At 40.0% G+C, this 26,793-nt stretch overlaps 1 protein-coding gene across 5 annotated transcripts in view; it reads left to right on the top strand.

Annotated features, from left to right (window-relative positions):
• usp9 (ubiquitin specific peptidase 9) overlaps positions 1–26,793 on the top strand; it is a 55,656-nt gene that overhangs the window by 1,818 nt on the left and 27,045 nt on the right. For 3 of the 5 annotated variants that reach the window (XM_050049838.1, XM_050049839.1, XM_050049837.1), the window contains exons 2-18: positions 3,221–3,489; positions 8,578–8,723; positions 9,306–9,385; positions 11,596–11,708; positions 14,743–14,961; positions 16,644–16,759; positions 16,874–17,125; positions 17,243–17,378; positions 17,465–17,617; positions 18,975–19,079; positions 19,200–19,406; positions 19,517–19,653; positions 21,658–21,696; positions 24,083–24,216; positions 24,323–24,413; positions 25,574–25,687; positions 25,799–26,027. In XM_050049838.1, coding sequence (XP_049905795.1) covers positions 3,388–3,489; positions 8,578–8,723; positions 9,306–9,385; positions 11,596–11,708; positions 14,743–14,961; positions 16,644–16,759; positions 16,874–17,125; positions 17,243–17,378; positions 17,465–17,617; positions 18,975–19,079; positions 19,200–19,406; positions 19,517–19,653; positions 21,658–21,696; positions 24,083–24,216; positions 24,323–24,413; positions 25,574–25,687; positions 25,799–26,027 — 2,373 coding nt within the window. In that variant the 5' untranslated portion in view covers positions 3,221–3,387. The remainder of the gene's footprint in view (positions 1–3,220; positions 3,490–8,577; positions 8,724–9,305; positions 9,386–11,595; positions 11,709–14,742; positions 14,962–16,643; positions 16,760–16,873; positions 17,126–17,242; positions 17,379–17,464; positions 17,618–18,974; positions 19,080–19,199; positions 19,407–19,516; positions 19,654–21,657; positions 21,697–24,082; positions 24,217–24,322; positions 24,414–25,573; positions 25,688–25,798; positions 26,028–26,793) is intronic. The other 2 variants (XM_050049842.1, XM_050049840.1) reach the window with 1 other exon arrangement.

The following is a 26,793-nucleotide window of genomic DNA, read 5'->3' as shown; positions in this document are numbered from 1 at the left end:
GTGTGTGCCACTTTTTTGACATTGTTGGTGAAACATAACATGTTTATTGTGCGTCATGAGTAACCCACCCTATACCCCCATTAGCAGATAGTTAGCCACTGAGTGGTTTTACTGATAGCAGCTTTCGATAGTTACATGATATGGCATTTACGTTACGCTCTCTGCAAGCCAAAGACACTCTCCGGGTTTTGCCCATAATAATGGCTGTAACGTAATGTACTGTCTGTAATGACAGCTGCAACCGAAATTGCTGATGCTGAAGCAAATGTCACTGGCCACCTGTAAAATAGGAAATAATCTAGTTTCGCTACCCATAAGCTAGGAAAATACTTTACCAGTAGACCAAAGATAACTTTCAACCGTTTGTTTCAACCAATTTATATCAGATAACAAATGAATAGCTACTCATTAAATAGATTTGTGTTCACATTAAGTCAAATCAGCCACTTTAGTGTACCCATGTTAACTTTGAAGGCACAGTCTTGGTCATTCCTCTGCAGCAGGGCAGAACAACAGCAGATATGGTTCTTAATGATGTTTATGTTCTCACAATTTGGCTTATCTTATTTGTATCTCAGTTTCCCTTTTTGTATTATGTGCATCAAGCACTTGAATTCTATTCTTATTCGCAGTCCTTTGTTGATCTGGTAAACTATTGATGTTTCTGGGTATTAGATTCAGCAGACATGCTTTTAGAAAGTAAGTGAAATTGAGCACGTAATGACTCATGTCCTCTGGAGCTTACAAAGGGTTAGACCTAGACGTACTGTGATTTCAACTTCACGAAAGCTTTCAGCTGGTTAAACAGCATAAAAGATGTCTCGGATTTTTTTCTGTTTTGTCTAAAAACCACCAAGTCATACTCCGTTCCCTGCATGATGGCCTTCAGTGTATTGATTTTGATCACAGGTGTCGCTGTGGAAGAGGGATCTGGCTTTTTTGGCAGTCTGTAAAACTGATATAACCTCTTTACACCTTCACTTTTAGAATACATTTAAAACAGCATTGACTCTCAAGCAGCGTATCATCTAAGTGTTAATTTTAATGACTGGAAGACTAAAAGGTGTGGTGCGTTGATTTGTGTAGTCGAGCATGTCACTTAACAGTACTGGTTTGATTTTTGTCCAGTCGCACGTCTTGTACATTGTCAGAAACAGGAACTATTAAATAACTTCTATTTGCTTATTTTATGTTAGTATTACACTTCAGCTTTTCTGCTGCTGAAAGTCACTGCTGTCTCAAATGTCACAGGAGTTCATTCGTAGTTATATTGTGCAATTTATCTCGACAAAATATCTCTTTATTCATGTAGCTTAATGGATTCTGTTGGTTTTATTTCTCCACCTTTTTGGATGCTGACAGATTAGCAAACTTGAAATGAAATTGCATTCAAAAGTTACCTGTAAGTACGAAACTTTGATATTGAAATGTAGCATGACCCTTCCTTGAAAAGGATATGTTTATCTTAAGGATTTGTTGTTGATCAGACAGTTAAGTGCCAAGTGCTAAATTGGCAGGCTGCATCATGTTTTTCTGATAGTCATACTGACATTTAAAGGAAGATTCCAGTGTCGTGCAAGCTTATTTTTCTAGTTTTGTCCATTGTTCCTATTACTAATAATTACATTACACCCACTCAGGTTAATTGCTGAGGTCAGGGAATGCTGGGGCATCTCCAAAAAGGAAGTCAGACAGGGCAGGGAACACATGCAGTCAGACAATCATGCGGGATTGTCTTTTTTTTTTTTTTTTTAAATTTTGTTTTGTTTTAAGATTATTTTTTTGGCATTTTGCCTGTATTTGACAGCCACAGTGCGGAGAAAAACATGATGAAAGCGACAGGGGAACGACATGCCACAAGTGTCCACTGACTGGAATCAAAGCATTCGGTTGCCATTATGTGGTATGATCCTTAACCATTTGGCTAATGGGGCATCCTGATTTGCAGGTTTTAAAGAAACCTCCAGATTAGATAAACATATTTGGAGCAGATATCGAAAGCACGGTGACTGTATCAGCCGAACCTTCTCTGGTAAACATCTTTTTAAGTTTACAGACCAACTTCCTGGCTTAATTCCTAGTGAGGGAATATTACTGACATCACAAATTTCACCTCCAAATAAAGTGGGTTAGGTAATCTGGCCAAAGTGCCAGCTTATTGGAGACAGTCTGACAACCCAGGGTTTTCTCCCCATCAGACTGAAGCACGTAGCAATGCAACCATGTTCCCAGATTTTAGCAATTAACTCTGTGAACACAATTTTATTGTAATCGATAAAAAAATAATTGCCGAAACAACATAAATAAGATCCAGGTTGCAACAGATAAAATTTGGCAAACACCAAGGTATCCAGAGAAAGTATGACAGTTACTTATGACTATTAGTTTCTCAGGTTGGCGTATTGAAATACTACTAAAAGTAAATGTAAAACAGTGTTTTCACTTCCCAATCCATCACAGCTGCCCTATTGCTATCATACACCCCTGAGGCTGCATGTTCATGTCTGCCCTTGCACACATTTGAGATGGTGCTGTCGACTGTGGTGGGACCTAAGATGTATTCAGGCAGGCTGTATCCTCTGGCTACTTGTTCATAGCAAGTGTTGAGGGACCTGGGTTAGCTTGATGCAACAGAAATTCAGAGTTAAAATGCAACAAGGCTCTTGTAGGATTATTTTCTGGTTCATCTGAGTTTGATATTATATGATACTGGCCACTGTAGTGTTGTCGCACTGGTTGGAAAACTCACGTGACGTCTGAAAGAGATGTAGAAATGTCTGTTTGTAATTGACCTTTGAAGCTTCTCTGTGGTAATTTAGAAAAGCATGCAGGTGTGTGGGAGATCTATCCAGAACTGTAAGTGTAAGATGATAGGATGGCTGACTTTATTAGGTGTAATTAAGATATAATGAGCCAGGAAGGAATCATTAAGGATTGGTGCTGGATATTCTGAATCTAATTTAAATCAGTGATCCGTGTCAGCTCTCCAGAGCCTGGCTGGAGCATCCTGATTCATAACACACCTTGTTGGTCATTGAACACAACTTTTGTGAGGTAGCTTGTGGGTAATAACCAAGCAAAACCCATTTTAGAACAAATTGATGTAAATGGTCATTTTGAAGTACAAGATTATAACCACCTTGTGTATTTAGTTTGTGAATTACAAGTAACATAACCAGCCTGCTGATAATTCTGACCTTTACCCTCTTCCCTGTTCCAGGTTATGCAATGGTCTCAGCGGCACATCCAGATCTCCAGGTGCTTGTGTCCCTCTCTCGTGTGTTCGGGCTCTCTTCCCTCTGCTCTACAGCTGAGGTGGCTGTGATTTCCCTCCTGGCCAGCGCTCCCTAAGAGGCCAAGATTGCCAAGATCTGCCCTGTGGCGAGCATGACAGCCACCACGCGTGGCTCTCCGGTGGGGGGCAATGACAGTCAGGGCCAGGGCCAGGCACCTGATGCTCAGAGCCAACCCCCACTGCCACAGAACCAGGTTAGTATCCTCTTTCCAACTAATGCTCAACATTAGACCTTTCTAGGGCTGTAATGGTTCGTATGTTCGTTTCGAACCGTCACTGTACAGGGGTCACGGTTCGGTGCATGCAGAACACACGGTATGTACCGATACGCACATAATGTGGAATCAAACTTCACAAGTGTGAGTTCCCTGTGGAAATCTTTAGCCGCACATCATTATCAACAGATGCACAACAAGCTGATTGGCGTGCCAGTCACTCACACCAAAGAGGTCTTTGGTCAGACTATGGCGAGCGCAAATTAAACACCAGAGCTGAGGGACCGGCCTGGGGGTTCCCGGTCATTTACAACAGCATTGCAGAGAGAATTATGTTTAAGAGAAAGATGGTGTGTCGGCGTTGCTCCATCATTGTAGGCTATGTGAATGACAATACATCCAGCATGATAACGCACAGTCAATGGCATTACCCAAATGTGCCGATTACTGGAATGAGGAGAAACCAAACCAGAACCCAACTCATAATTCTTGTTGCTTTCAAGTAGCCTTTAGACACAAAAGCGGAACAGGATAAACAATTACTGAAGCATTTTGCATTTATATTGTCCTGTAGCCAAGGTGGAACTAATCGTAACACTTCTTCTAATGCACAAGTTTTACTTTTATTATGGTATTTCTTTTGTATTTTTCAGTTTCACAGCATAAGAAATGCTTTTCAGTTTTATAGCCTATTGTGACCTCTTGCTTTTTGGTAAGGTGTTTGTTCAGTGTGCAAACAATGTAATACAGAAGTGTTTTAAATGTTCCTAATTATTTGTCGCAAAGTCAGTGGGCAAAATGCCTTAGTCGCCTCTTGCCTCGCTACCTCAGTCCACAGGAAGAGGATTTTGTCTGTCATTGACACTTGCAATACTGTCTGTTCAAAATAAATGAGGCAGTGTTGTTAAGTGGGCCTAAAGGGTAGAGAAGTGAGCTTGTGACTGGAAGGTCATTGGTTCAATTCCCGGACCGGCAATGCAGTGCTTGCTCCTCCCTCATTACCACCACTTAGCTGCCCTTGAGCAAGGCCCTTACCCCAACAGCTGCTCAGTGTCCAGCAGATCATACTGTGGTTGTACTGGGCAGCTTCCAGGCGTGTATGGGTGTAGTTGTCAGCGTTCCTGCAAAAGAGAGACTTCTTTTCAGAATAGATAAAGATTAAACAAAAAAGAAAAGAAATGTATCCTTATGTGGTTATCTGATTATAGTGCATTTAGAAACAAATAGATCCACACACTAAGTAGCTCCCATTAGAAGGATTTTAATGCTGTGTAATGTTTCGAGCCAGTGGCTCTTCCCCAGACTTGAGAAATCTGAGAAGTGAAGTCCTCTGCTCGGAGGATAAGGAGCTCCCTGACCTTATGGTCGCCACAACTTGCGGTGGGTCGCATTGAGAACATGCTGTCAAAATTTCACACCCGACCCGTCCATGATTCCATACTGCTGGATGTCCATTTCACACAGCCATCGATTTGGTGCTGTTGCTACCTCCATTGCTGGCTTAAAGTCGAAACAACTCTGTCCCCCCATTCCACAGTTGCACCTTTCATGAAGAATGGTGAGGTGGAATGACCGTCTTTAAACATGGATTTAATGATTATCAGAAGTTAAAACAGTAATACTAACTGTCTGAAATTTTGCCGCTGTTTATTGTGAAGCTGGTAACCATTTCATCCCTATGCTGTATTGAACGCGTCCCGAACCTTGACTCGTAAACCAGGGTATGAACTGATCCATGACGTCTGAGTACCATTACATCCCCCAGATTTGTGTTATAGTGTGTAAAAGTGTTGTTCTCATCTCCCTTTGGCTGGTTTTTGCTTTCATCCAGTTCCGTCTTCTCACATTTGTTTTAAATGCATTACACTTCTTTTCTGACAGTACACGCATGTATTTAAATTAACCTGTGCAGAGACAAGAAATGGAGTTTATTTTTGATATTTCTGTTTTGTTAGTCCAGACACTGCAGCACCATTTTTTTTAACAGATATTGCTGGTACCTAAACCACACACAGATGCCCAAGGGGACGAAAAGGGAGGGGAGGAGGGAGCGGAAAAGAGGGAGAAAGAGAGTGAAGGCGAGGCATCAATGAACAGAGCCTCCTGAGTGATGGATAAAGGGTGTGTGTGTGTGTGTGTGTGTGTGTGTGTGTGTGTGTGTGTGTGTGTGTGTCTTTGTGCGTGTGCATGTGCAGGCCTGTGTTGGTTAGAGATGAGCCGTGGTGAGACGTGAGAGGCAAGCTGCCTATGTAGGTCAGCCAAGCAGAAGGAGCCTTCACCACACACCCCCACATTTCATATTTCTCAGTTATGCATCTCCCTCGACTATGTGTGTCCCTCTTTTACTCTCTCATACACAGCTGCTCACACCATCACTGATGCTCATATACACTCGTTAGATGAGGAAAGAAGTGAGGATGGGAATGGTCAAAATGGTGCTTAAATGCACATTCACAGGCGCACATGGTTGTCTTTGTTTCTCAAACACTCTTCTGTCCAAAAATTTCTATTTGACAACAGCGTAACGGAGATACACCCACATACTAACACATTTATACTTCTAACACAACCATGTCAGCCCTCACATTTGTTTCCTCTGGGTAGAAAAGGATGAAAAGAGCATTGCTCTGTATTCCAAATACTAGGAGTATAATGACTTGAATGGGTTTGTTTAAAGGCCTTTCAGGGGAGACACCTGCTTCTTTATGCCTACGTGCATGTACGTTTAGTGCCCAGGACAATAGAAACCCTACCCCCACATATAAGAAGTGGGCCTTGCCTTTCCATTGGTTTATGGCACTATAGAAAAACTGGTAGTCAAGTTTCCCTGTTGTTGTGGAGGTCAAAAAGTCAGTTCCGTCTTGATCCTACACTTGGATTAATTTATGCAAGATAACACAGCTGTTAGTAAAAATACAGTCGCTCTCTGATCAATGCAGCGAGGCAGATTGGTGCATTGAGATTAGGGCCCAGTCAGGCCTCTGGGGTTTTTTTTTGGGTTTCGGTTGGATTTTATCAGCTACACAAAGTCAGGCCCATTCCTGACCCTTTGTTTGTTTGCTCCGAACACACCAATGAAAAAAAGCCCCACTGAGCTCCATTAAAACACTAGAAATTGCACAGCCTTGTTAGCAAGTGACCAGACGAGCACACAAATTAGATAGACAGCAGCCTGCAGTTCCAGTTAATGATATGACAGTGAGTGTCAGTGAGCTAACAGGCAAAGCTGCTATGTCTCAAAAAATGGTTGCTTTGCTGCTATTTCAGCATGTCTCCACTTCACACCTCTAAAATAATGCCGTTGGTTGTCTTTCATATATTTATGGCGAAGTCATGTTTCATCATCCATATGTTTTAAACACAGAATCAAAACAGATCGCCTTGAGGCCTTTTGGTGGTTGAGTTGTTAAATACTCATGCCATGTACTACAGCACCAAGCAAAAAACCTGTCATCACCCCTTATCTCATGGTGTTTCCTGTCACTGTCATACTATCAAAAAACACAGCACCAGCAAATTAAACACCAGAGGATAAACAAGTTATCTGCAACAACATGGATCTCCACTGTCAGGCCATACTTGAAATTCTTAACCCCAGAAGCAGTAAGAAACACTAACAAAGTTGTTTTCTGTTTTTTGTCTATCCAACATTTTTGTTTACTGGTGTGTAATGAGCACTACAGATAGCAGAGCCTCTACAAGCCATAGACTTTTAGTCTTGTGTATTTTTGAATAAGGGCAGCACAGTGCACTGTTGCCTCACAGCAACAAAGTACCGGCTTTAAACCCTGCTATGTGGAGTTTGCAAGGTCTGTCTGTGTAAGTGTAGCTTTTCCCCAGGTGCTCCAGCTTCCTCTCACAGTACAAAAGCAGGCAGGTCAGGCTAATTGTTGACTCTGAGTTGTGAATGGTTGCCTGTCTCTTTGTGTCAGCCCTGTGATAGTCTGGTGACCTGTCTAGGGTGTACCCTGCCTCTCCCCCCATATCAATTAGGATCGGCTCCAGCCATCTACTCTGCCGCCATATACAATGCACTATAAAAAATGCAGTAAAATGAAGTACTGCGTGTACTGAGTAGTTTGAAGCTTTGAAGCCTGATTCATAACAGTGGCATTTAAATTCTAAATTAACATTTCATATGTTAACTATGTTTGAGCAGGCAGCTGAGCCGTGGCTCTCACTCGTTCTTCAGAGGGAGACCATGACATTAGCAAAATAAAGTGACAAAAATCGGGCCAAAAAACAACCAGCAATGCGCTCAGCCAATCACAGAAAGTCGCTCAACCCTATTAGATTCCAGTGGTGGCTGCGTAGGATTTTTTCAGACTCTGAAGAACCAAACATTTAAATCATTAAAAAAAAAAAAGAAGCCTTTCAACGACATTTTCACTGCGGTCAAAAAACTGTTTGGTCTCTTGCTTGCTGCTTACAGGTGCGTACCTGCAGGGCAGTTTAGCAAATATTTAACACCCCATAAATTACATTTTTTTCATTTAAGAAAGATGATTTGATTACAAAGAAGAAGACTAGCTCATATAATCAGAGGAATCACATTTTTTGGGGGTGATGACATCATAAAATCTGAAGACCTACATTCTAAACTTTATTCAAAAACCTTAATAGATGCTTCAAATGTAAAGAAACAAAACAGACATTTGGTACAGCCCTAATTACATTACATCATCCAGGTGTTTCAATTACACTACATCCTGCAGGTGTTTATATTTTCCTGACAGTGTACCAGTGCTTCATAAAGGATGCACAAAACATTTTATTAAAGCTGAATTCTGAAGGGTTGAATCTGGTCAACTGTATGATGAAGTACCCTGAAGTGTTACACTGAGGCTAAGATGGTGGCGCGAGCAGTCGCAGTGACCCGGAGCTCCACAGCAATCAGCATAATCAGCACTTATACCAGATCTTTTAAAAAAAAAAATGATGTTACCTCTTCGTACTTTTGTTTTTGATACCTGGTCTGACACAGTATCACTGTCATGTTTTGGTTATATGATACATCCGCAGAGAAAAATAGGCATCGTCTGATTTTGATTGTCTTTGCTTTTCTAGACATCATCTCCTAACTCATCTAATGAGAACTCTCCAGTGAGCCCACCAGATGAGCAGGGCCAGGGGGATGCCCCCCCTCAGCTGGAAGAGGAGGAGCCCGCCTTCCCTCACACTGACCTAGCCAAGCTAGATGATATGATCAACAGGTATGTACTCACATGCTGACGCAGAGGCTGCATCCTCTGTCACCTCTAATTCACCACACAAGATACAACAGAATGTGGACTCTCACATAGATATATTGCTCTACAGTTTGAAAAGTAAAATTGCAGTCTGTATCGTGACAAAGGATATAATAACTATACTGTCATCTTCTTGTGTGTTGATTGACAGCTGTGATTTGCACCAATTTCAAAACTTACCACACACTCCAGTAGTTTATTTTACTCCAGACTCTTTCCCTCCTCCTCCTGACTCCGTATTTGTATGAAATTCAGTTGTATAGTTTGTGACAAGTGCAGATTTTAGACTTAAGTCAAAACATTTTCAAATCAAGCTTAATTTATTACACCAAGAGCCTGCGTCTACTCATGTCTCTCCATTAACTTTGAATGCCCCATTCAAAATTAGCTTCTTATTCAGCCTGAAACACATTACATCACAGTCACGTTCCCTCTTAAGAGCGAAGTAAATTGAGCTCTTCGGGGTGACATCATCCATGCAGCATCCATGCTTTTTTCCTCACATAGTGTTTTTTCTATTGATTCATGTGTTTTATTTTCTCCCAGGCCTCGTTGGGTCGTTCCAGTTTTGCCAAAAGGAGAGTTAGAAGTCCTCTTGGAAGCTGCTATTGACCTGAGTAAAAAAGGTAAGGAATAATACAGTGTGTTTGCACATCCTACAGTCTGCTTTAAAAAAGGCTTATCATGCAGGTACGTATTGTTTGTCATCACAAATTCAATTTAAAGGAAAGAATAGGGCCTCTAACAGCTATTTTCATTTTAAATTAATCTGCTGAATATTTTTTAAGTCATTTAATTAATATTGATTATACACTGAACAAAAATATAAATGCAACTCTCTTTGTTTTTGCTCCCATTTTTCATGAGTTGAAATCAAAGATCTCAGAATTTTTCAATGCACACACGAGGCTTATCTCTCTCAAATGTTGTTCACAAATTTCTTAAAATCTGTTTTGGTGAGCATTTGCACCTTTGCCAGGATAATCCATCCACCTGACAGATGCAGCATATCAAGATGCTGATTAAACAGCATCATTATTACACAGGTGTGCTCTGGGATGGTCGCAATGAAAAGCCACTATAAAATTTACAATTTTATCACTCAACAAAATGTCACAGATGTCGCAGGTTTTAAAGAAGCGTGCCATTGGCATGCTGACTGCAGTAATGTCCACTAGAGCTGTTTCTTGTGAATTGAATTTTCATTTCATTACCATACAGCCGTCTCTAGTGCTAATATCCAGCACCTGTGCACAGCCACTCTGGAAGAGTGGGCCAAAATTCCACAGGCCACAATCAACAACCTGATGAATGTTAAGGAGATGTTTTACACTGCATGAGGCAGATGGTGGTCACACCAGATACTGACTTATTTGTTGGGGTGTCTATGATCCAAAAATGCATTTCTGTAACCCTAATTATGTGCAGTCATAATAACTGTCGTTTTTCAGGATAAAACTGCAAATTTTAAAGTGCCCTTTTATTGTGACCATCCCAGAGCACACCTGTGCAATAATGATGCTGTTAAATCGGCATCTTGATATGCCACATCTGTCAGATGGATGGCTTATCTTGGCAACGGTGCAGGTGCTCACTAATGTGGATTCTAACAAATTTGTGGACATATCTGAGATAGAGGAGGGGTATAAAATCCATACAGCATAGAATTGTGATATTTTTGTGTGGCAATATCGTATCGTCACACAGTGCCAAGTATTTTTTTTTTTAACTCTGAATTATAAATATGAGAAGTACAAATTAAACTTTAGATAGCCTATTAGAATAATATCAATTGCTTTCTCAGTCCACTAGATACAATGTGCTGCTGCTGCTGCAAAAATGAATGATGACTTATCTTATTAGATAAAACAGATGCTGACAAAGTTTTCCTTTGGGGACATAGTTTACAGTTGAAAAACGGTAATAAATCGCAATATATTTTATCGCAATACTCAGCATGTCGCAACATATTTAAAATCGCAATAATACTGAATTGTGACTTGAGTATGGTGATGATATCGTATCGTGGATCCTCTGGTGATTCCCACCCCCAGCCTTTTGTGTTTCCTTAAAAGTTCTTTACCATGTGTTATTTCAACTCATGAAAACCAGCAGCAAAAACAAAAGCGTTCATATTTTGTTCAGTGTAGTTTAGACCATAAAATATAATAAAATATCAACAGCCCAGCACACATTTCCAGAGCCCAAGGTTTTTTTTTTTTCAAATAGCATTTTTAGTTTGTTTTAAAATAGTGTTAACACATCAAACAAAATAAGTCATTTACAATTATATAGAACTGAGAACAGCTTCATTATGACATAATTTGCACTCGACTTGCCCCGCTAACAGTCCAAAACCCAAAGATTTTTAATTCATACTGAAATAAAAAGTAAAAAGCAACAAAAAATTTCCCTCAAGTGACTAATAGCATAATTATTTCACCACTAAAATCAAGCCTTCTTCCACCTCATACTTCTCTCTGTACTGAACTGAATATACACATCATTACTGTTACTCTGTCTGCACTAGTTGTCGTTATGTTATGAGAATAAATATTTTGTTGACAAACATTACATTCAGGCTGTTGAAATATGTCCTTGAAAATAATATTTGCTCTCTGACTCGACTCTGTTATTAAAAATATATGTTTTGTACTTTATATATGAAATGTGTTTGATATATAGCCTTGCTGAGATTAAAGTTAGTTGGAGATACTATAAGTCTGCAGACTTGCGTTAGGCTTTAAACGTCCTTTCATTTGTGTCTTTCATTTCACTTTGTTGCACATGGTGTATGAACTGCATGGTATTAAATGAGAGATGTCTTTCTTTGCAGGACTGGATGTGAAGTGTGAGGCATGTCAGAGGTTTTTCCGAGATGGTCTGACCATCTCCTTCACAAAGATCCTGACAGACGAGGCAGTCAGTGGCTGGAAGTTTGAGATTCATGTGAGTTTTCATTGTTGCTTTGTATTATGGTGCCTGAAAAGATAACTGATTACAGTCTGGAGTTAAATCATTCATTCAAATAAAGTAACCAACCCATAATACACATAATTAACTCAGGTCTTTAGTTTATATGAAAGGAAATATGGCTGACATTTGTCACGCATATAAAAGCTCAATTTTAGAGGTAAAGAATAACCATCCTTGGAATTTGAACCCGCTTTCGCTTCCTACAGAGCACGACAGCTACTCTGTTCTGGTGTAAATTGGAAGGGTTCAAAGGTGTTATGAAAGGCTGAGAGAAATCTATATTATTGTCAGGTGGCATGACTCAGCACAGTCACCTTATTTCTTGTTCGACATCTTTGCCTTTATCTCATTGGATGCGTGCATTGTTCAGACCTTGGTCTTGCCTGTAAATTGAGTTTTCTGTTTGGTGTTCTTAGAGCTGAGGGAAAGAGGCAACGCCAGCAGTGATCAATGATCTTTTTGTTAGAAGTAGCTGAGGCTGGCTGTTGTGTTGTGTTAAGGAGATTGATCTCTGGAACCTTTTCATGGTAAACCAGCGAGACAGACAAGGACGGAAAGGAGCAAAAACATCTTTGTGTCTCCTGTCACCCTCAAATGATGTTTAGTGCATTTTGTAAAAATCTATAACCTTATTCAAGCACATTACGTAGAACTCTTCGCACATCTTTTTCATGAGACAGGTGCTTGGGAGAGGAGAGAAGAGATGAGAAGTTCCAAATAACCTCTCTCACACTGTCAAAAAAAAAAAAAGTTTTGAGACATTACAGTGCTAGACCTTCGTCAGGCAAATAGTTTGTAACAATGAGAAGCCATCTAAAGTGGGGAGTGGCTTACTACAAAAGTAAAACATAGTGACAATCATTCCCCAAAATGCTAACATCAAATGGGCAGATTCTTTCAAAATCCTTTGCTTTAAGCCCCAAAGGATAAATCGCAGAAAAGCGGAAGTTGATGATATAAGGCTAGTGTGTGTGTGTGTGTGTGTGTGTGTGTTTGTCCTTTTGTATCAGTCTGTGTCCCCTTTCTGAATACAGAGGTTTTTGCAGGTCCGTGAACGCAGCATTGCCGGAAATCTTCATGAGGTTTTTTATTTCCTCTGCAGTTGTTTTTGTGGAGTTTGATTGGTTGATTGGATAATCGATCAGTTGATTAAATCAGAGCTGATCTGGTGAGATCGATGGATGAAATCTGCTGCTGCAGGAGGAAGTGAAAACAAACTTTTAGACCCACTGCAATGAATAGTTAAGTTTCACTTCAACTGCACCTGGCGTTGTACTGCTTCGTCTGTGCCTGGAGTATGCTCTGCGCTCTGAGAATGTGGTTCAATGAATAACCGAACAGTATATATATTCCAAAAGCATTCCTAATTAACAGTCGACCTCCAAAAAATTGAAATCATTTTGTGGGCAGGTGTTGATATCATGGCGGGCTGCCACAATTAAATGAATGTGTGGGAAACCCTGTTTTTTGTTTCTAGCTGCGGTACTGCTATTTAGCCAAGTTAGCTTACACAGTACTAGCTTTCTGTGCGTTGCAGTGGATACGTTGATACAATGGGGCGGTGACATGTGATGTTAAAATGGGGCTAAGACATTGATGAGCGTAGACCAAATAAACTTAAGATGGCATTCTTTTGTGGTGTTTTGTTGCAAGTATCAGACACACACAAGCCCATGATGACATAACTATTTATCAATGAGCGATTGAGCAACACTCCAGCGGTGACTCTGTGATAATGTCGCTGGTCATGCTGTTGCATTGTTGTTCATAATGTAAACACAGCCACTCCTTTTTAGGAAAGCTTTCATTGTTACAAACTATTTGCCTGATTGCCTGATTATGGTCCAGCACCAAAATGTTGCACCTAAATGTTCTGTTTTTTTGGCAACTGCTCTGAAATTAGAAGAGTCAGTCCCATATTGATTACTGATATGTGGCTCCATCAGATCTGTGTATCAGTCAGTAGCCGTGCAGAAGTAGGCACCGTATTGTCATTTTTAATGATACAATTAGGAGCCACACATTTTGTTTGTTTATGTTGAAATCTGAAGTTTTCACATCAAACATGTCGATGATGTTAGATGCTAGTAATCGCACCAAATTTTGAGTAAAACATTCGACTTGACAGGTAGTCTATTTTAGGAGTTAAGTCTGTAGCAGCTGCTCTATTGAGGCTCGCTTGACTGCAGGGTAACTGGGCAGAAGCCATGAATAATATAGCATCTCTCATATTTCCAGGTACACTGTGTTAACCAGGAACCAGTAGCACATAATTTGAAATGTTGACTCACACACTGTTAAATAAGATCAACGTATTACTTTTGAATTCTCATTTTGGTACAGCTCTAATACATATGTGCTTCAGGTCATGGCATTTGGCTGATCTCTTTATTTTTATTTGTGCAAAAAACATGAGATATAAATGGTCTATACTGAGACAAATATCTCTGTTGCATTATGAGGAAAGTTTTTAGCACAGCTTATATCCTTTACTTACCTGTTTTCAACATGCTGGGCACCTGAAATCAGGTTCATGAGTAATTCAGGAGATTTAAGGCTTCAATAAGAGAGAAGATTCAGACATTAGCTGAGTTAGAGGCTAAATTGCTAACGTTATCTTGCTAACTCTAAATTTGAGTTGCATCAAGAAACAGTGGTTGTGTGATTCTTTTTAATTGACAAGATAAGCGATATGTTCACTGTTCTGTGAAAAGGGTCTTGGGATTCAGTGCAAATTAGATGATGTCAAACTGTACTCATAAACCTTGTTCTTGTAATATTAGTCATAAATTATACTTTGGCCACCCAGACGTTTCTGGGATTTTTAGGTGAAAATGCAAGGTCATTGTTACTAAACCAAAAGAGGATCTCCGCATTCCTGAGGACATTTTCCAGTTGGATTTGAAATTCTATTCCTCACCCTCTCTTGCTTTCTTTCTCTGTCTCTCGTAGTCTAATCGTTAATATGTCACTGTTTTCCTTCTCCCCACAAACCTTGTTTTCACAGAGGTGTATCATCAATAACACACACCGGTTGGTGGAGCTGTGTGTGGCCAAGCTCTCTCAGGACTGGTTCCCTCTACTGGAGCTGCTGGCGATGGCCACCAACCCTCACTGCAAGTTCCACATCTACAATGGCACACGGCCCTCTGAGACTGTCCCCGCGGGAGCACAGCTGGCCGACGATGAGCTCTTCGCCCGACCACCAGACCCACGCTCTCCTAAGGTGAATCACCACTGCAACAGCTGACCTAACCTTTCTTAAAATTGACTTTTTTGACCCATATTCTGTGATCAGATGGCACTGTTAGCAGTTTACAGTGTGCTTGATATTAAATAACAGATGTATTTCTATTGTATGGTAAATGTTAAAGCGTGTATAATATCAAAAACCATTTTGTAAGGAGCTGTTGTGTAGAAAACAGGCTGTTTTCTCCCTCCAGAGGGCCGCCGGCCTGTCTCTCTTCCTCCCAGACAGAATCCATAGAGTGGCATTTTAGTCTCACCCTAAGGGCCCTTGTGAAACAAAGAGAATCCCTCTCTGGAGTCGCCTGATAATGAAAAATATGGAACCCACAGTCTATAAAACACTTAATGCTTTTGTCAGAAAGCCGGTTGTATGAAAGAGAAGGTGGATACAACAGAGAATAGGAAATTTACAGTAGAAAATGATGAATACAGCGTGGGCACAAGGTCAGTATGAACAGTACTGCAGTACTGCTTGCCTGTCTGCCTCTGCTGGCAGGGGGCCCAGGACTACTTAGGGTTCCACGATGCAACTATTAAGTCAGATTATGCTACTGCTTTTTGAATTTCTTTTAAAGTTATTTATTAGCTTAAAAGCATCAGTTAAATTTCTCGTCAGGTAAAGCCGTTTGAAGTCTTTCCCAGTCCCTCTCTAATGCCGTGTTTACAATTTGAGCGACAAAGCAACAGCATGGCCAGCTATATCATCACTGAGTCGCTGTTTAAGTGTTGCTCAAGCGCTAGTTGATGTAGTTGTTGTCCTGGGCTGGTGGGTGTCTGCTACTTGAAACAAAGCACCTCAACAGAACATCATCTGAAGTTTGTAATTGGCCAAAAAAGAAAAATCAGTGCTTTTTAAGAATGCCTGAGCCCCATTTTATCATCACATTTTGCCCCCCCCATTGCATCCATGTGGGAACTGCAACGCACAGAAAGCTAGCATAGCTTCAGCTAACTTAGGTAGATAACGCAGTACCACAGCTAGAAACCAAAAGTAATCACTGGTAAAGGCTTCATCGCATCATTGGAGCGCTGAAAAATTTATAACGCATCATGCTGTGCCAAAACGACAAGTGTGAGTTTGTCATGCCACTGGTTTCCATTCAAAATGACTTGCTCGTAGTGTGAACACAGCATAATAATGTGTCTCTTCCTTAATGCTTTGGATTTCTTCCTTCCTTAATGCTTTGGATCCCTTTCTCTGTGTCTCTTCCTTCATGCCTTCCCTTGAATCTCTTCCTGAAATGACACTCAAGGAAAAAATAATGCACAAAAATACAGTTTTTCCAGCTTGTAATTGTGAACTAAGTTTTCAGAAAAAAAAATCAGGAAATGTCTTTATTTTTCTGGGGAAATTAATTCAGGGAAAGGAAATCTCTTTAACGGAAATTGAATATAATTTGTGAAACCATCTCCCAGTCAGATTAAAACAGGGTTGGTAATGAACTTTTTTGTCCATCTGCCAATGTGGCTGATGGATTTCAAAATCTACCAGCCACTCAATAGATTACCATTGGTTTGTTTTGGCTGGTGACTAAAGAAAATCTAGCAGACAATTGCATATTTCACCATATTGACTGGTGCTAGTTTCCAACACTGGATTAAAGGCAACTTTTTAAATTTGTTTTTCTCTCTTGTGTTTGTTTTGTTTTGTTGTTACAGGGCTGGTTGGTGGACTTAATAAACAAATTTGGCACGTTAAACGGGTTTCAAATGTTGCACGATCGCTTCATGAGCGGCCAAGCACTGAACGTCCAGATCATCGCTGCACTTATCAAGTAAGGCTGTTGTATGAAAAGAATATGCTACACCATTTCAATTGGCTTTCCTTAATATTTTATGTGCTCCCATTGTAATGTTGATGTCCTAATTTTGTGTTCTCTGTGTTACAGGCCTTTTGGCCAGTGTTACGAGTTCCTCACATTGCACACAGTAAAGAAGTACTTCCTTCCAGTCATCGAGATGGTTCCCCAGTTTCTAGAGAATCTCACAGACGAGGAGCTGAAGAAAGAGGCCAAGAATGAAGCCAAAAACGACGCACTGTCCATGATAATCAAGTCTCTGAAGAATCTGGCTTCTCGTGTACCGGGGCAGGAGGAAACAGTGAAGAACTTAGAGATTTTTAGATTAAAAATGATTCTTAGGTGAGTATCGAAAGGTCATGTTTGCTCCTATTATTCGAGTAAGGATGTTTCTTAAAATCAGAGGGCATTCAATATGATCTGACGTTAACTGATTAAATTCTCAATTTCTATCACCAGGTTATTGCAAATTTCTTCTTTTAACGGCAAAATGAATGCACTAAATGAAGTTAACAAGGTGATCTCCAGTGTGTCCTACTACACCCATCGGCATAACCCTGAGGAGGAGGAGTGGCTGACTGCAGAGCGCATGGCGGTAAGATCAGCTCCTAACATTTGTACTGTGCATCAAATATTACTCTGTCTCTAAAATCCTCTCTGTGTCACCTTGTCCTTCGTCAGGAGTGGATCCAGCAGAACCACATCCTGTCGATCGTGCTGAGGGACAGTTTGCACCAGCCGCAGTACGTAGAGAAACTGGAGAAGATCCTTCGCTTCGTTATCAAAGAAAAAGCGCTTACAATGCAGGATCTGGACAACATCTGGGCGGCACAGGTATGCAGCAGCTAGTATCATTGTAATGATCTATTGTTAAGTCTATAAAGTGGCTAATGATCATTATAAGGTTGTCTGTTTCTGATAATATGAGTTTGTTCTATATTTACCCAATGCTACATTATAGTAATATAAATTGTTGCTTTTCATTATATAGGCTTAGTATGCTGATATTTAATATTGAGTGTAGGTGTGTTTTTAGTTGGATCTAAACAGACAAACATGAATACAGCCTTCAACTGACGCCCTCTTGTTCAGAATACAACAGTACAGCACTGCTACATGAGTAATTGTGATATAACGTAACACAATGTGACTTATGTGCATGTTCCTTCATTTTGTACACTGTACGGACAAACTGTATGTTCTTATAGTTTTAAATATACATGTTGAATGACAATAGCTTGGAGCTGTTAAGTCAATATTGTATGTCTCAGACTGTCAGTATCCATTAGACATTCAGGTGGTTGTCTGCTCAGTATTTAATAATGGTGAGCAACAAACCTTTCATTCAGTCACACTTTCTTGCTGATATGACAGCATAATAATGCAAGCAAACAATTTTTAAAAAGCAATGAATTTCAAATGGTTGAGAATATTCAGACACTGGAACTGGAAAATGGAAAAAAAAACATTTTTATAAAAGTAATTAAGACCCACTATTTAGTCTGACATTATGTTGGCTGAAATTCTAGTGACATTCTCATGTACGCAATTGTGAATAGCAAACTGATCGAGGTCATGGCCATATTGTACGAAAAGTCTAAAACATAATTATCACGATAGGCCTAACAACTATACCAGTACAGATAAAGGCTGAATAGTGTGACACTGACAGACAGCTGGAAATTGGGCTCTGGTAGCACCTGGAGTAGAAGCAGTGTATGGATTTCTGGGACAACTTCACCCATTTTCAAGGTGCACGGAGAAAAGAATTTGTCTGAAGAGGTCAAAATTCCACTGGCAGTATAAAGAATGATTTAATTGTGAGGCTAATGCTTTTCAGCGTGGGCCTTTATCAGGATCAGATCAGGCTCTATCAGGGTCATCAAAGTAGTTCTCAGTACTAAAAGTGTTGCTGGAGATTTTAGTAGAGCAGTATTACTTCAGTTCAAATGTAGATTAGTTTCATTTGTTTTCAAAAGAACATCCAATCAAAATACATGTTACAAAGCATGGCTCACTTTCTGGAACAGAGACACAACTGCAAATACAAAAACTTGGCTGATGGATCTGGCTGTTGATTGGCAGTTGTCTCCATTGTAACCGTTACATATTCTGCCCCTTCTGGGACTTCTGGTGGTGGATGTTCGAAGTATTTTGTTAACCCAAGAGTTGTCTCGTTGTATATCTGCAGGCTGGTAAACACGAGGCCATTGTGAAGAATGTCCATGACCTCCTGGCCAAGCTGGCATGGGACTTCTCACCTGAGCAGCTTGATCACCTTTTTGACTGTTTCAAGGTAAGTAATGGTTGCATCACTCACTCAATCCAGGTTATGAAGTAGTTTTGTAATATGCTGTATGTCTTCATTGGTTCAGCGCTGCCTTAACTTTTGGACCTGGTTGTTTCTGTTGTGCAGGCAAGCTGGACCAATGCCAGCAAGAAGCAGCGTGAAAAACTGCTGGAGCTTATCCGGCGCTTGGCTGAGGACGATAAGGATGGGGTGATGGCCCACAAGGTCCTCAACTTGCTGTGGAACCTGGCACACAGCGATGATGTGCCTGTAGATATCATGGACCAGGCTCTTAGTGCTCACATCAAAATATTAGATTACAGCTGCTCACAGGTACATGTCTTTGAATATATATATATATATAACGATGAATGGCCTGCAAAATATAAGATGAACGGCTTGTTTACATCACAATACTGAGGATGTTAAACTTTCACCCACAGGACAGAGACACACAGAAGATTCAGTGGATAGATCGCTTCATAGAGGAGCTACGAACCAATGACAAATGGGTGATCCCTGCCCTGAAGCAAATCAGAGAAATCTGTAGCCTCTTTGGAGAAGCCCCTCAAAACCTTAGGTAAGGTCATGGTGAAAAACCTGTTTTACATTCCAGGATGATTCAAATGTCGGCAAGTATGAAGTGTTTATTTATTATATTTGTAAAGTATTTTATCCTGAATTATTAATATGCATTTTGCACATGTTGCATGAACACCTATAAGAAAAACTCTTAATTTTCACTTTCACTTAATTTTGACCAACTGGCATTCCTGGCATTTCTATCACATCTGCACGAGAGGTGAAGCATTTCGCCCAAGAGAGTAAACGGCCCTACATTTTATGGTCATATTATGACAAAATAGTATCAGAATTGTCTTCTGCAACTCCCCCCAGTGCACTAATTAACCATCAGTGCTGGCCAGCAGGGCTGGGAGCTACACCCAAAATTTACAAATGAATTATGCTCTTAAATACTTCTCAGTAAACCAAATTTTTACCCCATCGTCTTTACTTTGGCTGTCGGTATGTTCTTAAAACATCCTACTGTTTGTGGTTCCTTAAATCAAGCATTACAGGTATTTGGCCACTATTATTTTCAGTAAGGATGCTTTGGGGCAAGGGATGCTCACTTTTCTTTCTGGCACACTAAGGAGAGCTGCATGGTATACACACTGCGTTTGCTTTGTTACACTATAACTGGGCTCGAAATACCTCACATATGCACGGTAGTGTGTGTAAAATTTAAGCTGTGCGCATAATTTGTAGTTCTTTGTCATAGAAAATATGTTGTTCAGGGCTGCCAACTCTCATGCATTGACTGTGAGACACACACAACTGACAATACAGAGCAGCGCAACAGCAGCTCCATGTAAAACCTGGTTGCTGTTGTGCACTGGCAGCTGACTCAGAGAGGCCAAAATGGACGTACAGAGAGTTGCATTACAGCAGTAATTTATTATACATTATATATAGTCAATCCTGATATGATAAAAATGATTTCATATTAGGTTTGCAGAGAAGTGCAGCGGATTCCTGCTCAAAATGTACATTACTGTATAGCTGAAGTCAGCTCAGATTATATTGTAACACACTGAAAATGTCCTCATTATTAAGCACTTATAAAGTAAATGAGTAATTGTTTTTCCTTCAGAGGTTAACTGACATTTTCGATGTTATCTGACCATGTAATATCTGAAGTTCACGGTACTTTCATTTTCAAGAAAATTAAAGGGAAAGTCAGCTCAAATTACATCATAACACACTGACAAATGTCTTATATTTGAACCGTCTTAAAAAAGAAAATGTTGCAAGTGATGCCAAGATTAAACATAGTACACATAATAAGATAATACACAACTGGTGCAGGTTAATAAAATTGGTGCAAGTAATTTTTAATTATTACATTCAGCCATGCATATGTACAGAAATAGGTACTTTGAGCCCTGTGTAACGAAGTTAACTCTGTAACTGCAGTTGAACGATGATGCTGGAGAATGTTGATAGACTCAGCTCTAACGTAACCCACTTTAAGCCCAATCAATCACATCCAACCAGTCAAAATCCCCATTGCTGTTGACATGTGACAGGTTAATTATTGGTTTAGTCTGGTAGCTAGCTTGTCAAGTAAATGATAAATAAATAGTTTGAGTTTACACAAATATATCTAAATATATAATATTTGTTTTTTTGATTTAAATTCTTTTTTAACAGTCAACAATTTGACTTATTATACAAACATTAATGATGTTATTGGTCCCTGAAACAGAAACACCTGTGCTTTTGGCCTATTTGTTATACATGCTAATGAGAAGTGCAGTTTTAACATAATTCACAACTTATTCTGCCAGTGAATCACGTCATAAGGACGTTAAGTTGTCAGGGAGCAATGGTAATACAACAAAAAGAGAGATTTTACAAGCACTGATTTAATGCTACCATGGTACATTTGTGAAATAATTGTGAGATTGATACTTAGTCATATTGGTTAGCATTAATTGGAATTTCTTTTAATATCTTGAAGTACAGCATTTTTTCTAGTCAATGTAGAAAACATGTAGTATACATGCCTGTTGTTTTTCAGAAAGAAAATGCCAATTAACATACAAACGAACTTAGTGGGGTAAGTTGAGTGCCAATTCCAGGGTTCTACCTATTTCTTTTTCACGTCAAGTCTAACTTTCTCTTTGACATGTTCATGATATATATATATATATATACACTATACAAGATGTAAATCTCTGTCATGAATCCGCTTAAGCAATTCTTTCTTGGGTTTCATCTCAAATGACTGATTCCTCATCTAATCTCCTGTTTAAGGTCCTGCACAAGTGTAGTTCAAGATGACTTGTATTCTGACTAATGGCTCAGCAATGACCTCCAGATTTTGGAAGGGTTCTGGGGAACATTAAATTATAGTTTCTCTGCACTTGCTGTTAGAAACCTTGGCAGCCCAGGTGCTCATCCATCACATTTGTTGAAGCAAGATAATGGACTGAAAACTGTGGTCACAATTATATAATACAGTAGGCTTAAATGAATGTTGGCTATTAATATAAAGATAATCATAATGAGTTATCACGTTTATTCTTAGATGATTAATGTAATTTCATTTGAGTTAAATGTCAAGCATCAGTAATCAACCTGTTGATTAGTTTCTTGATAAACTGATTTGTTGTTTGATCTATTAAATGTCAGAAAATTGTGAAAAATGTTGATCAGTGTTTACCAAAGCCCAAATGACATCCTCAAATGTGTTGCTTTGTCCACAACCCACATATATGCAGTTTACTGTCAGAGAGGAGTGAAAGAAACAGAAAATATTCCCATTTAGGAAATAGTAGCTGAAGATATTATGGTTTGTGTACATGAATGCAGTGTCAAGTTAGCTCAAATCAAGGTGAGGTTACTAAATGCAAGCCAAGTCTAAAAAAAAAAAATGTATGAGGCATGGTTACCATAATTTCTAAGGGTGCTTTCACACCTAACCTGTTTGGTTTGGTTCAGTTGAACTCAAGTTTGTTTGCCCCGTAAGTGCGGTTCGTTTGGGCAGGTGTCAACACAGTAATCGCACCAGAACAACCGCACCGAAGAGGTGGTCTTGGTCCGGTTACAAACGCACTCTGGTGCGGTTCGTTTGTGGTGAGAACGTGTTCCGACCTGGATGTGAAGCAACTGCAGTCACATGACACATTGTTTGGGTTAAACATGAGCATGTTACAGTCCTGGAGGATTATTAATGTGCACCTCCTCCTGTACTGCCTTAATATGCACATTCAGCACATCCAATGCATCAAAACATTGTTTTCTAGTTGGAGCCGCGCCTCGTTTTCAAACTGTATGGTTTGACTAAAATGAACAATGACAGCAATATAGTCCACGATGAGCAGCGCTAAAATCAACCTGCGTAGTTGTCCCTCCATTGTGACATTAGAAAGTGTCACATTTATCTTGCAAGTGTACTCTTCTTCAACGTTTGCTTTACTTCCTGGATTTTTCCCACATGGAAATTCTGACCAATCAAGAGCAGCTTTCTCACACAAGGCATTTGATCTGGTCTGCTTGTAAATGCTGCCGTGAGAACATGAACCAACTCTAGGCAGTTATACAACTTTGTGACAAAATTAGTCCCTGATTCAGACCAAAGGAGACGGCTCTAGGTCTGAAAGCACCCTAGACATCTTTGGGTAAACTCTGCAGTTTCTCAGTACTGAACACAAGCTGTAGTGCACACACAGAATAGTCCTTTAATCTAGTCAGTAACACAACTAAATGAAAGGTCCTTTGAGATGGAGCCCCGTTCTTCCTGATGCCAGCTCCTTTCAGCACAAATCACTCAATGCAAAATATCAGGGGTATTTCATGCCTTGAACCCACTCACATTAATGCTAATATTGTTTTCTGCATGTGATATGCATATAGTTATGAGAAATACAGAAACACTAGAATGTGTTCTAGATAGCTTCTCTATTCAGTGTAACCCAGCCACTAATAATAAGTAAACTGGAGTCATAATGTAACTGCAGAATTTTGAATAAATCTAAGCCAACTCTTTTTAATTTGGCATTGGTGATTCAAACAGATTTTAATGTGTTGCAGATTCTCATGTGGCTCTTTTTAGAGTGGTGGCTATCAAAACTGAGTAATAGATTTCAGGCTCATTTGGTTCTCCAGTCGACTAGTTTTCAAGCCAAAAACATTATTTTATGTGGAAAACAAGGCAGGAAATGGCCTTTATTGATATGACCTCTTCTGCTGGTTATTCTACAACACACACACACACACATACACACACACACACACGCCAAAAGCTGCTTTCTTTATGTCCCTGATAGAAACAAATGAGAAATCAGTCATGCTATGTTTTTCTTGATCAGAAATTGTGTTACTAAAAGTACATGATGTCAGCTTCATTATCTCTCTGTTTGAACGTTGCTCTTGCTTCCTGAGTGAATATCTGTTTTTGTCTCCCTTTACAACATCCACTCCTCCTGCTGTTCTGTCTTTAGTCAAACCCAGAGAAGTCCTCATGTGTTTTACCGCCATGACCTGATCAACCAGCTGCAGCATAACCATGCTCTGGTCACCCTGGTGGCCGAGAACCTCTCGGCCTACATGGAGACCATGAGGCAGTTCTCCAAAGGTACATTATCGGGGCTGTGTTAGTCGGGACATTTAATTTTTATTGGTAGTTGGCTCAGGGACGTGCACTGTCTGTAGTCTGAGTGTTCGTTTGTGTGCTGTTACAGAAGAACAAGCTGAGTTTGACCCCCAGACGGTCAGGCCAGGAAGCCGCTACAGCCATGTACAGGAAGTGCAGGAACGACTCAACTTCCTGAGGTACAATGACATCATATGTCACATGCAAATATATCAAATGTGATTTCTTTCAGCACACTTGAATGTATGACAGGTGCATCGGAGGAGGTGCAATCTTGAAGACAAGAAAAGAGCTCCCACACATGGTCTCGCTTATTGCTGGAATTTTCATTTTATCAAGGCGACGTTTTGGTCCCTCAGACCTTCATCAAGCATATGAGCAGCATCACCATAATTCAATGTGTATATATGCAAAAGAGCTGCTTCAGTCATCCTATTATCCAATCAGCACTACAGGGATTGGTTGAGCTAATTGTCACCTTAAACTTCCTCAAAACATATGTGCCAACAGTTGGACAGTAACATTAAAAATTGATTAGAAGTCTACAAAAATACTCAAAATAAATCTGAAGAACATTCATTTAACCTCAATTTTTTCAAAAGAGACTTCCAACAATAAGCGAGGCAGTGTGTGAGAGCGCTTCTTTTTGTCTTCAAGATATTATTTTTAGTAAAAACTGAGACTACAACTGGGAATGAAGGAAATATAAATATAAAAAACTTAATTATCAAGCATATTCTGCCTTAAATATTGCTGTACTTTGAGTTAAGTGGGGGCCAAATCTTTCATAATGTGTTGGCTCAGATCAGCTGCATTGCTGCAGGATCCATCCAATTACTGTCATGATCAGTTAGATAAGTGTAGCTTTCATTCATGGTGAATAAAAGCTACTTCAATCAAACTGATCATGGGAACAAAGCAAGGAAAATATCTGTGTTACATGGTTAAAAAACCTATAAAATTTTGCATTTGAGCAACAGATGTTTGACAATTCTTGGTTGGTTTCTGTTTAACATCATATATTTATGCATATCTATATAAGGAAAATATGTTATATACTGTTAAATGCAGGCTGAATATGACACACACACACACAACCTGTGGGAGCCACACATAACATCCATAGTCGTGTCTTCGAGCTGCTAAGTCACTCAATTGAAGAACCTTGTTCAAGGACAATATTGGGTAATTAGGGAAGAGCAAATGATAGCCAGGGACTTCACCCCCACCAGCAATTATGATGCAAGTCTGGAACGAACAACGTGACCTTCACATGCACATTTTCTCTAACCTTCTGGCCACCAGTGTCCGTTATTGATTTTCTTGTGTATTTTGCCAGGTTCCTGCTAAAAGATGGCCAGCTGTGGCTGTGCGCCCCTCAGGCCAAGCAGATCTGGAAGTGTCTGGCTGAGAACGCAGTGTTTCTCTGTGACCGTGAGGCTTGCTTCAAATGGTGCGGTTTGATTTGATCTCTTTTCGCCTTCGGCTTGAATGAATTCCCTCACATATGTCAATCGGCAGATGTCTGTTCTGAATGCTGCGTTACATTTCTGTCACCCAATAGGTACTCCAAGTTGATGGGTGATGAGCCAGACCTGGACCCAGACATCAATAAGGACTTCTTTGAGAACAATGTCCTGCAGTTGGACCCGTCTCTGCTGACAGAGAATGGCATGAAATGCTTTGAGAGGTTCTTCAAGGCTGTCAACTGCAGGGAGGGCAAGCTGGTGGCAAAGCGCAGGGCCTACATGATGGATGACCTGGAACTAATAGGCTTGGACTACCTCTGGAGGGTGAGGAGATTTGTTGCAACAGGCACACATAAAGGGATGTTATTGTTCATAGGGAGGGAGGCAGGTAGCCAAAAGTGCCTTTCAACTCTTGCCTATTTTCTCATTATGCTATACACAGGGCTCAATACTTACTTTGAGAAGTGGTTGCCAGGCTGGCTACCAGGCATCAGCTTTTGGTTGCCACACTGAAAATACAGCTGCCATTTTTAGTCACCTCATATTTTAAAGATGTGTCATAAAATAATAACAAAACACTTTATTACAGTAGCTGGGCAAAATGATTTGGGTTTTATTTGATATTGTACAGAATTTAAATCTAAAGTGCAGCTTAATTTGCTTCGCCAGTGTTTCCAAAAATAGTTGCCAGTGGCAACCGTTAAACAGGATTTATATTTGTGCAGCAGACCCTACGCCGTAGCCTATGCATGTCACTTACGCCGTTGTGAGCATTTATACTTGTGCAGTGGTGTGTCTTCGTCAGTCTGCAGTTACAACTCAGAAACACTAGTTGGCGGTGGGGTTTCTGTGAAGTGCTGTGAAGTTTAGTTGATTCAAAACACACATTAAACATGTCTTAACAGAGACAATTTCAAACACAAGTACACAAATCAGCTTCACTATAACTCGTAGCATTCACAGACAAACACTTGTCTTTATCTGGACTAGGGCTGCCACGATTAGTCGACTAATCGATGACTAATCGATTATTAAAATAATCGGTGACTATTTTAGTAGTCGACTAATCGGTTTGAGTCATTTTTCATAG

This window comes from Epinephelus moara, chromosome 7 (genome assembly GCF_006386435.1).
Source record: "Epinephelus moara isolate mb chromosome 7, YSFRI_EMoa_1.0, whole genome shotgun sequence".
Lineage (NCBI taxonomy): Eukaryota > Metazoa > Chordata > Actinopteri > Perciformes > Serranidae > Epinephelus > Epinephelus moara.
This window is presented reverse-complemented; position numbering and strand designations above follow the sequence as displayed.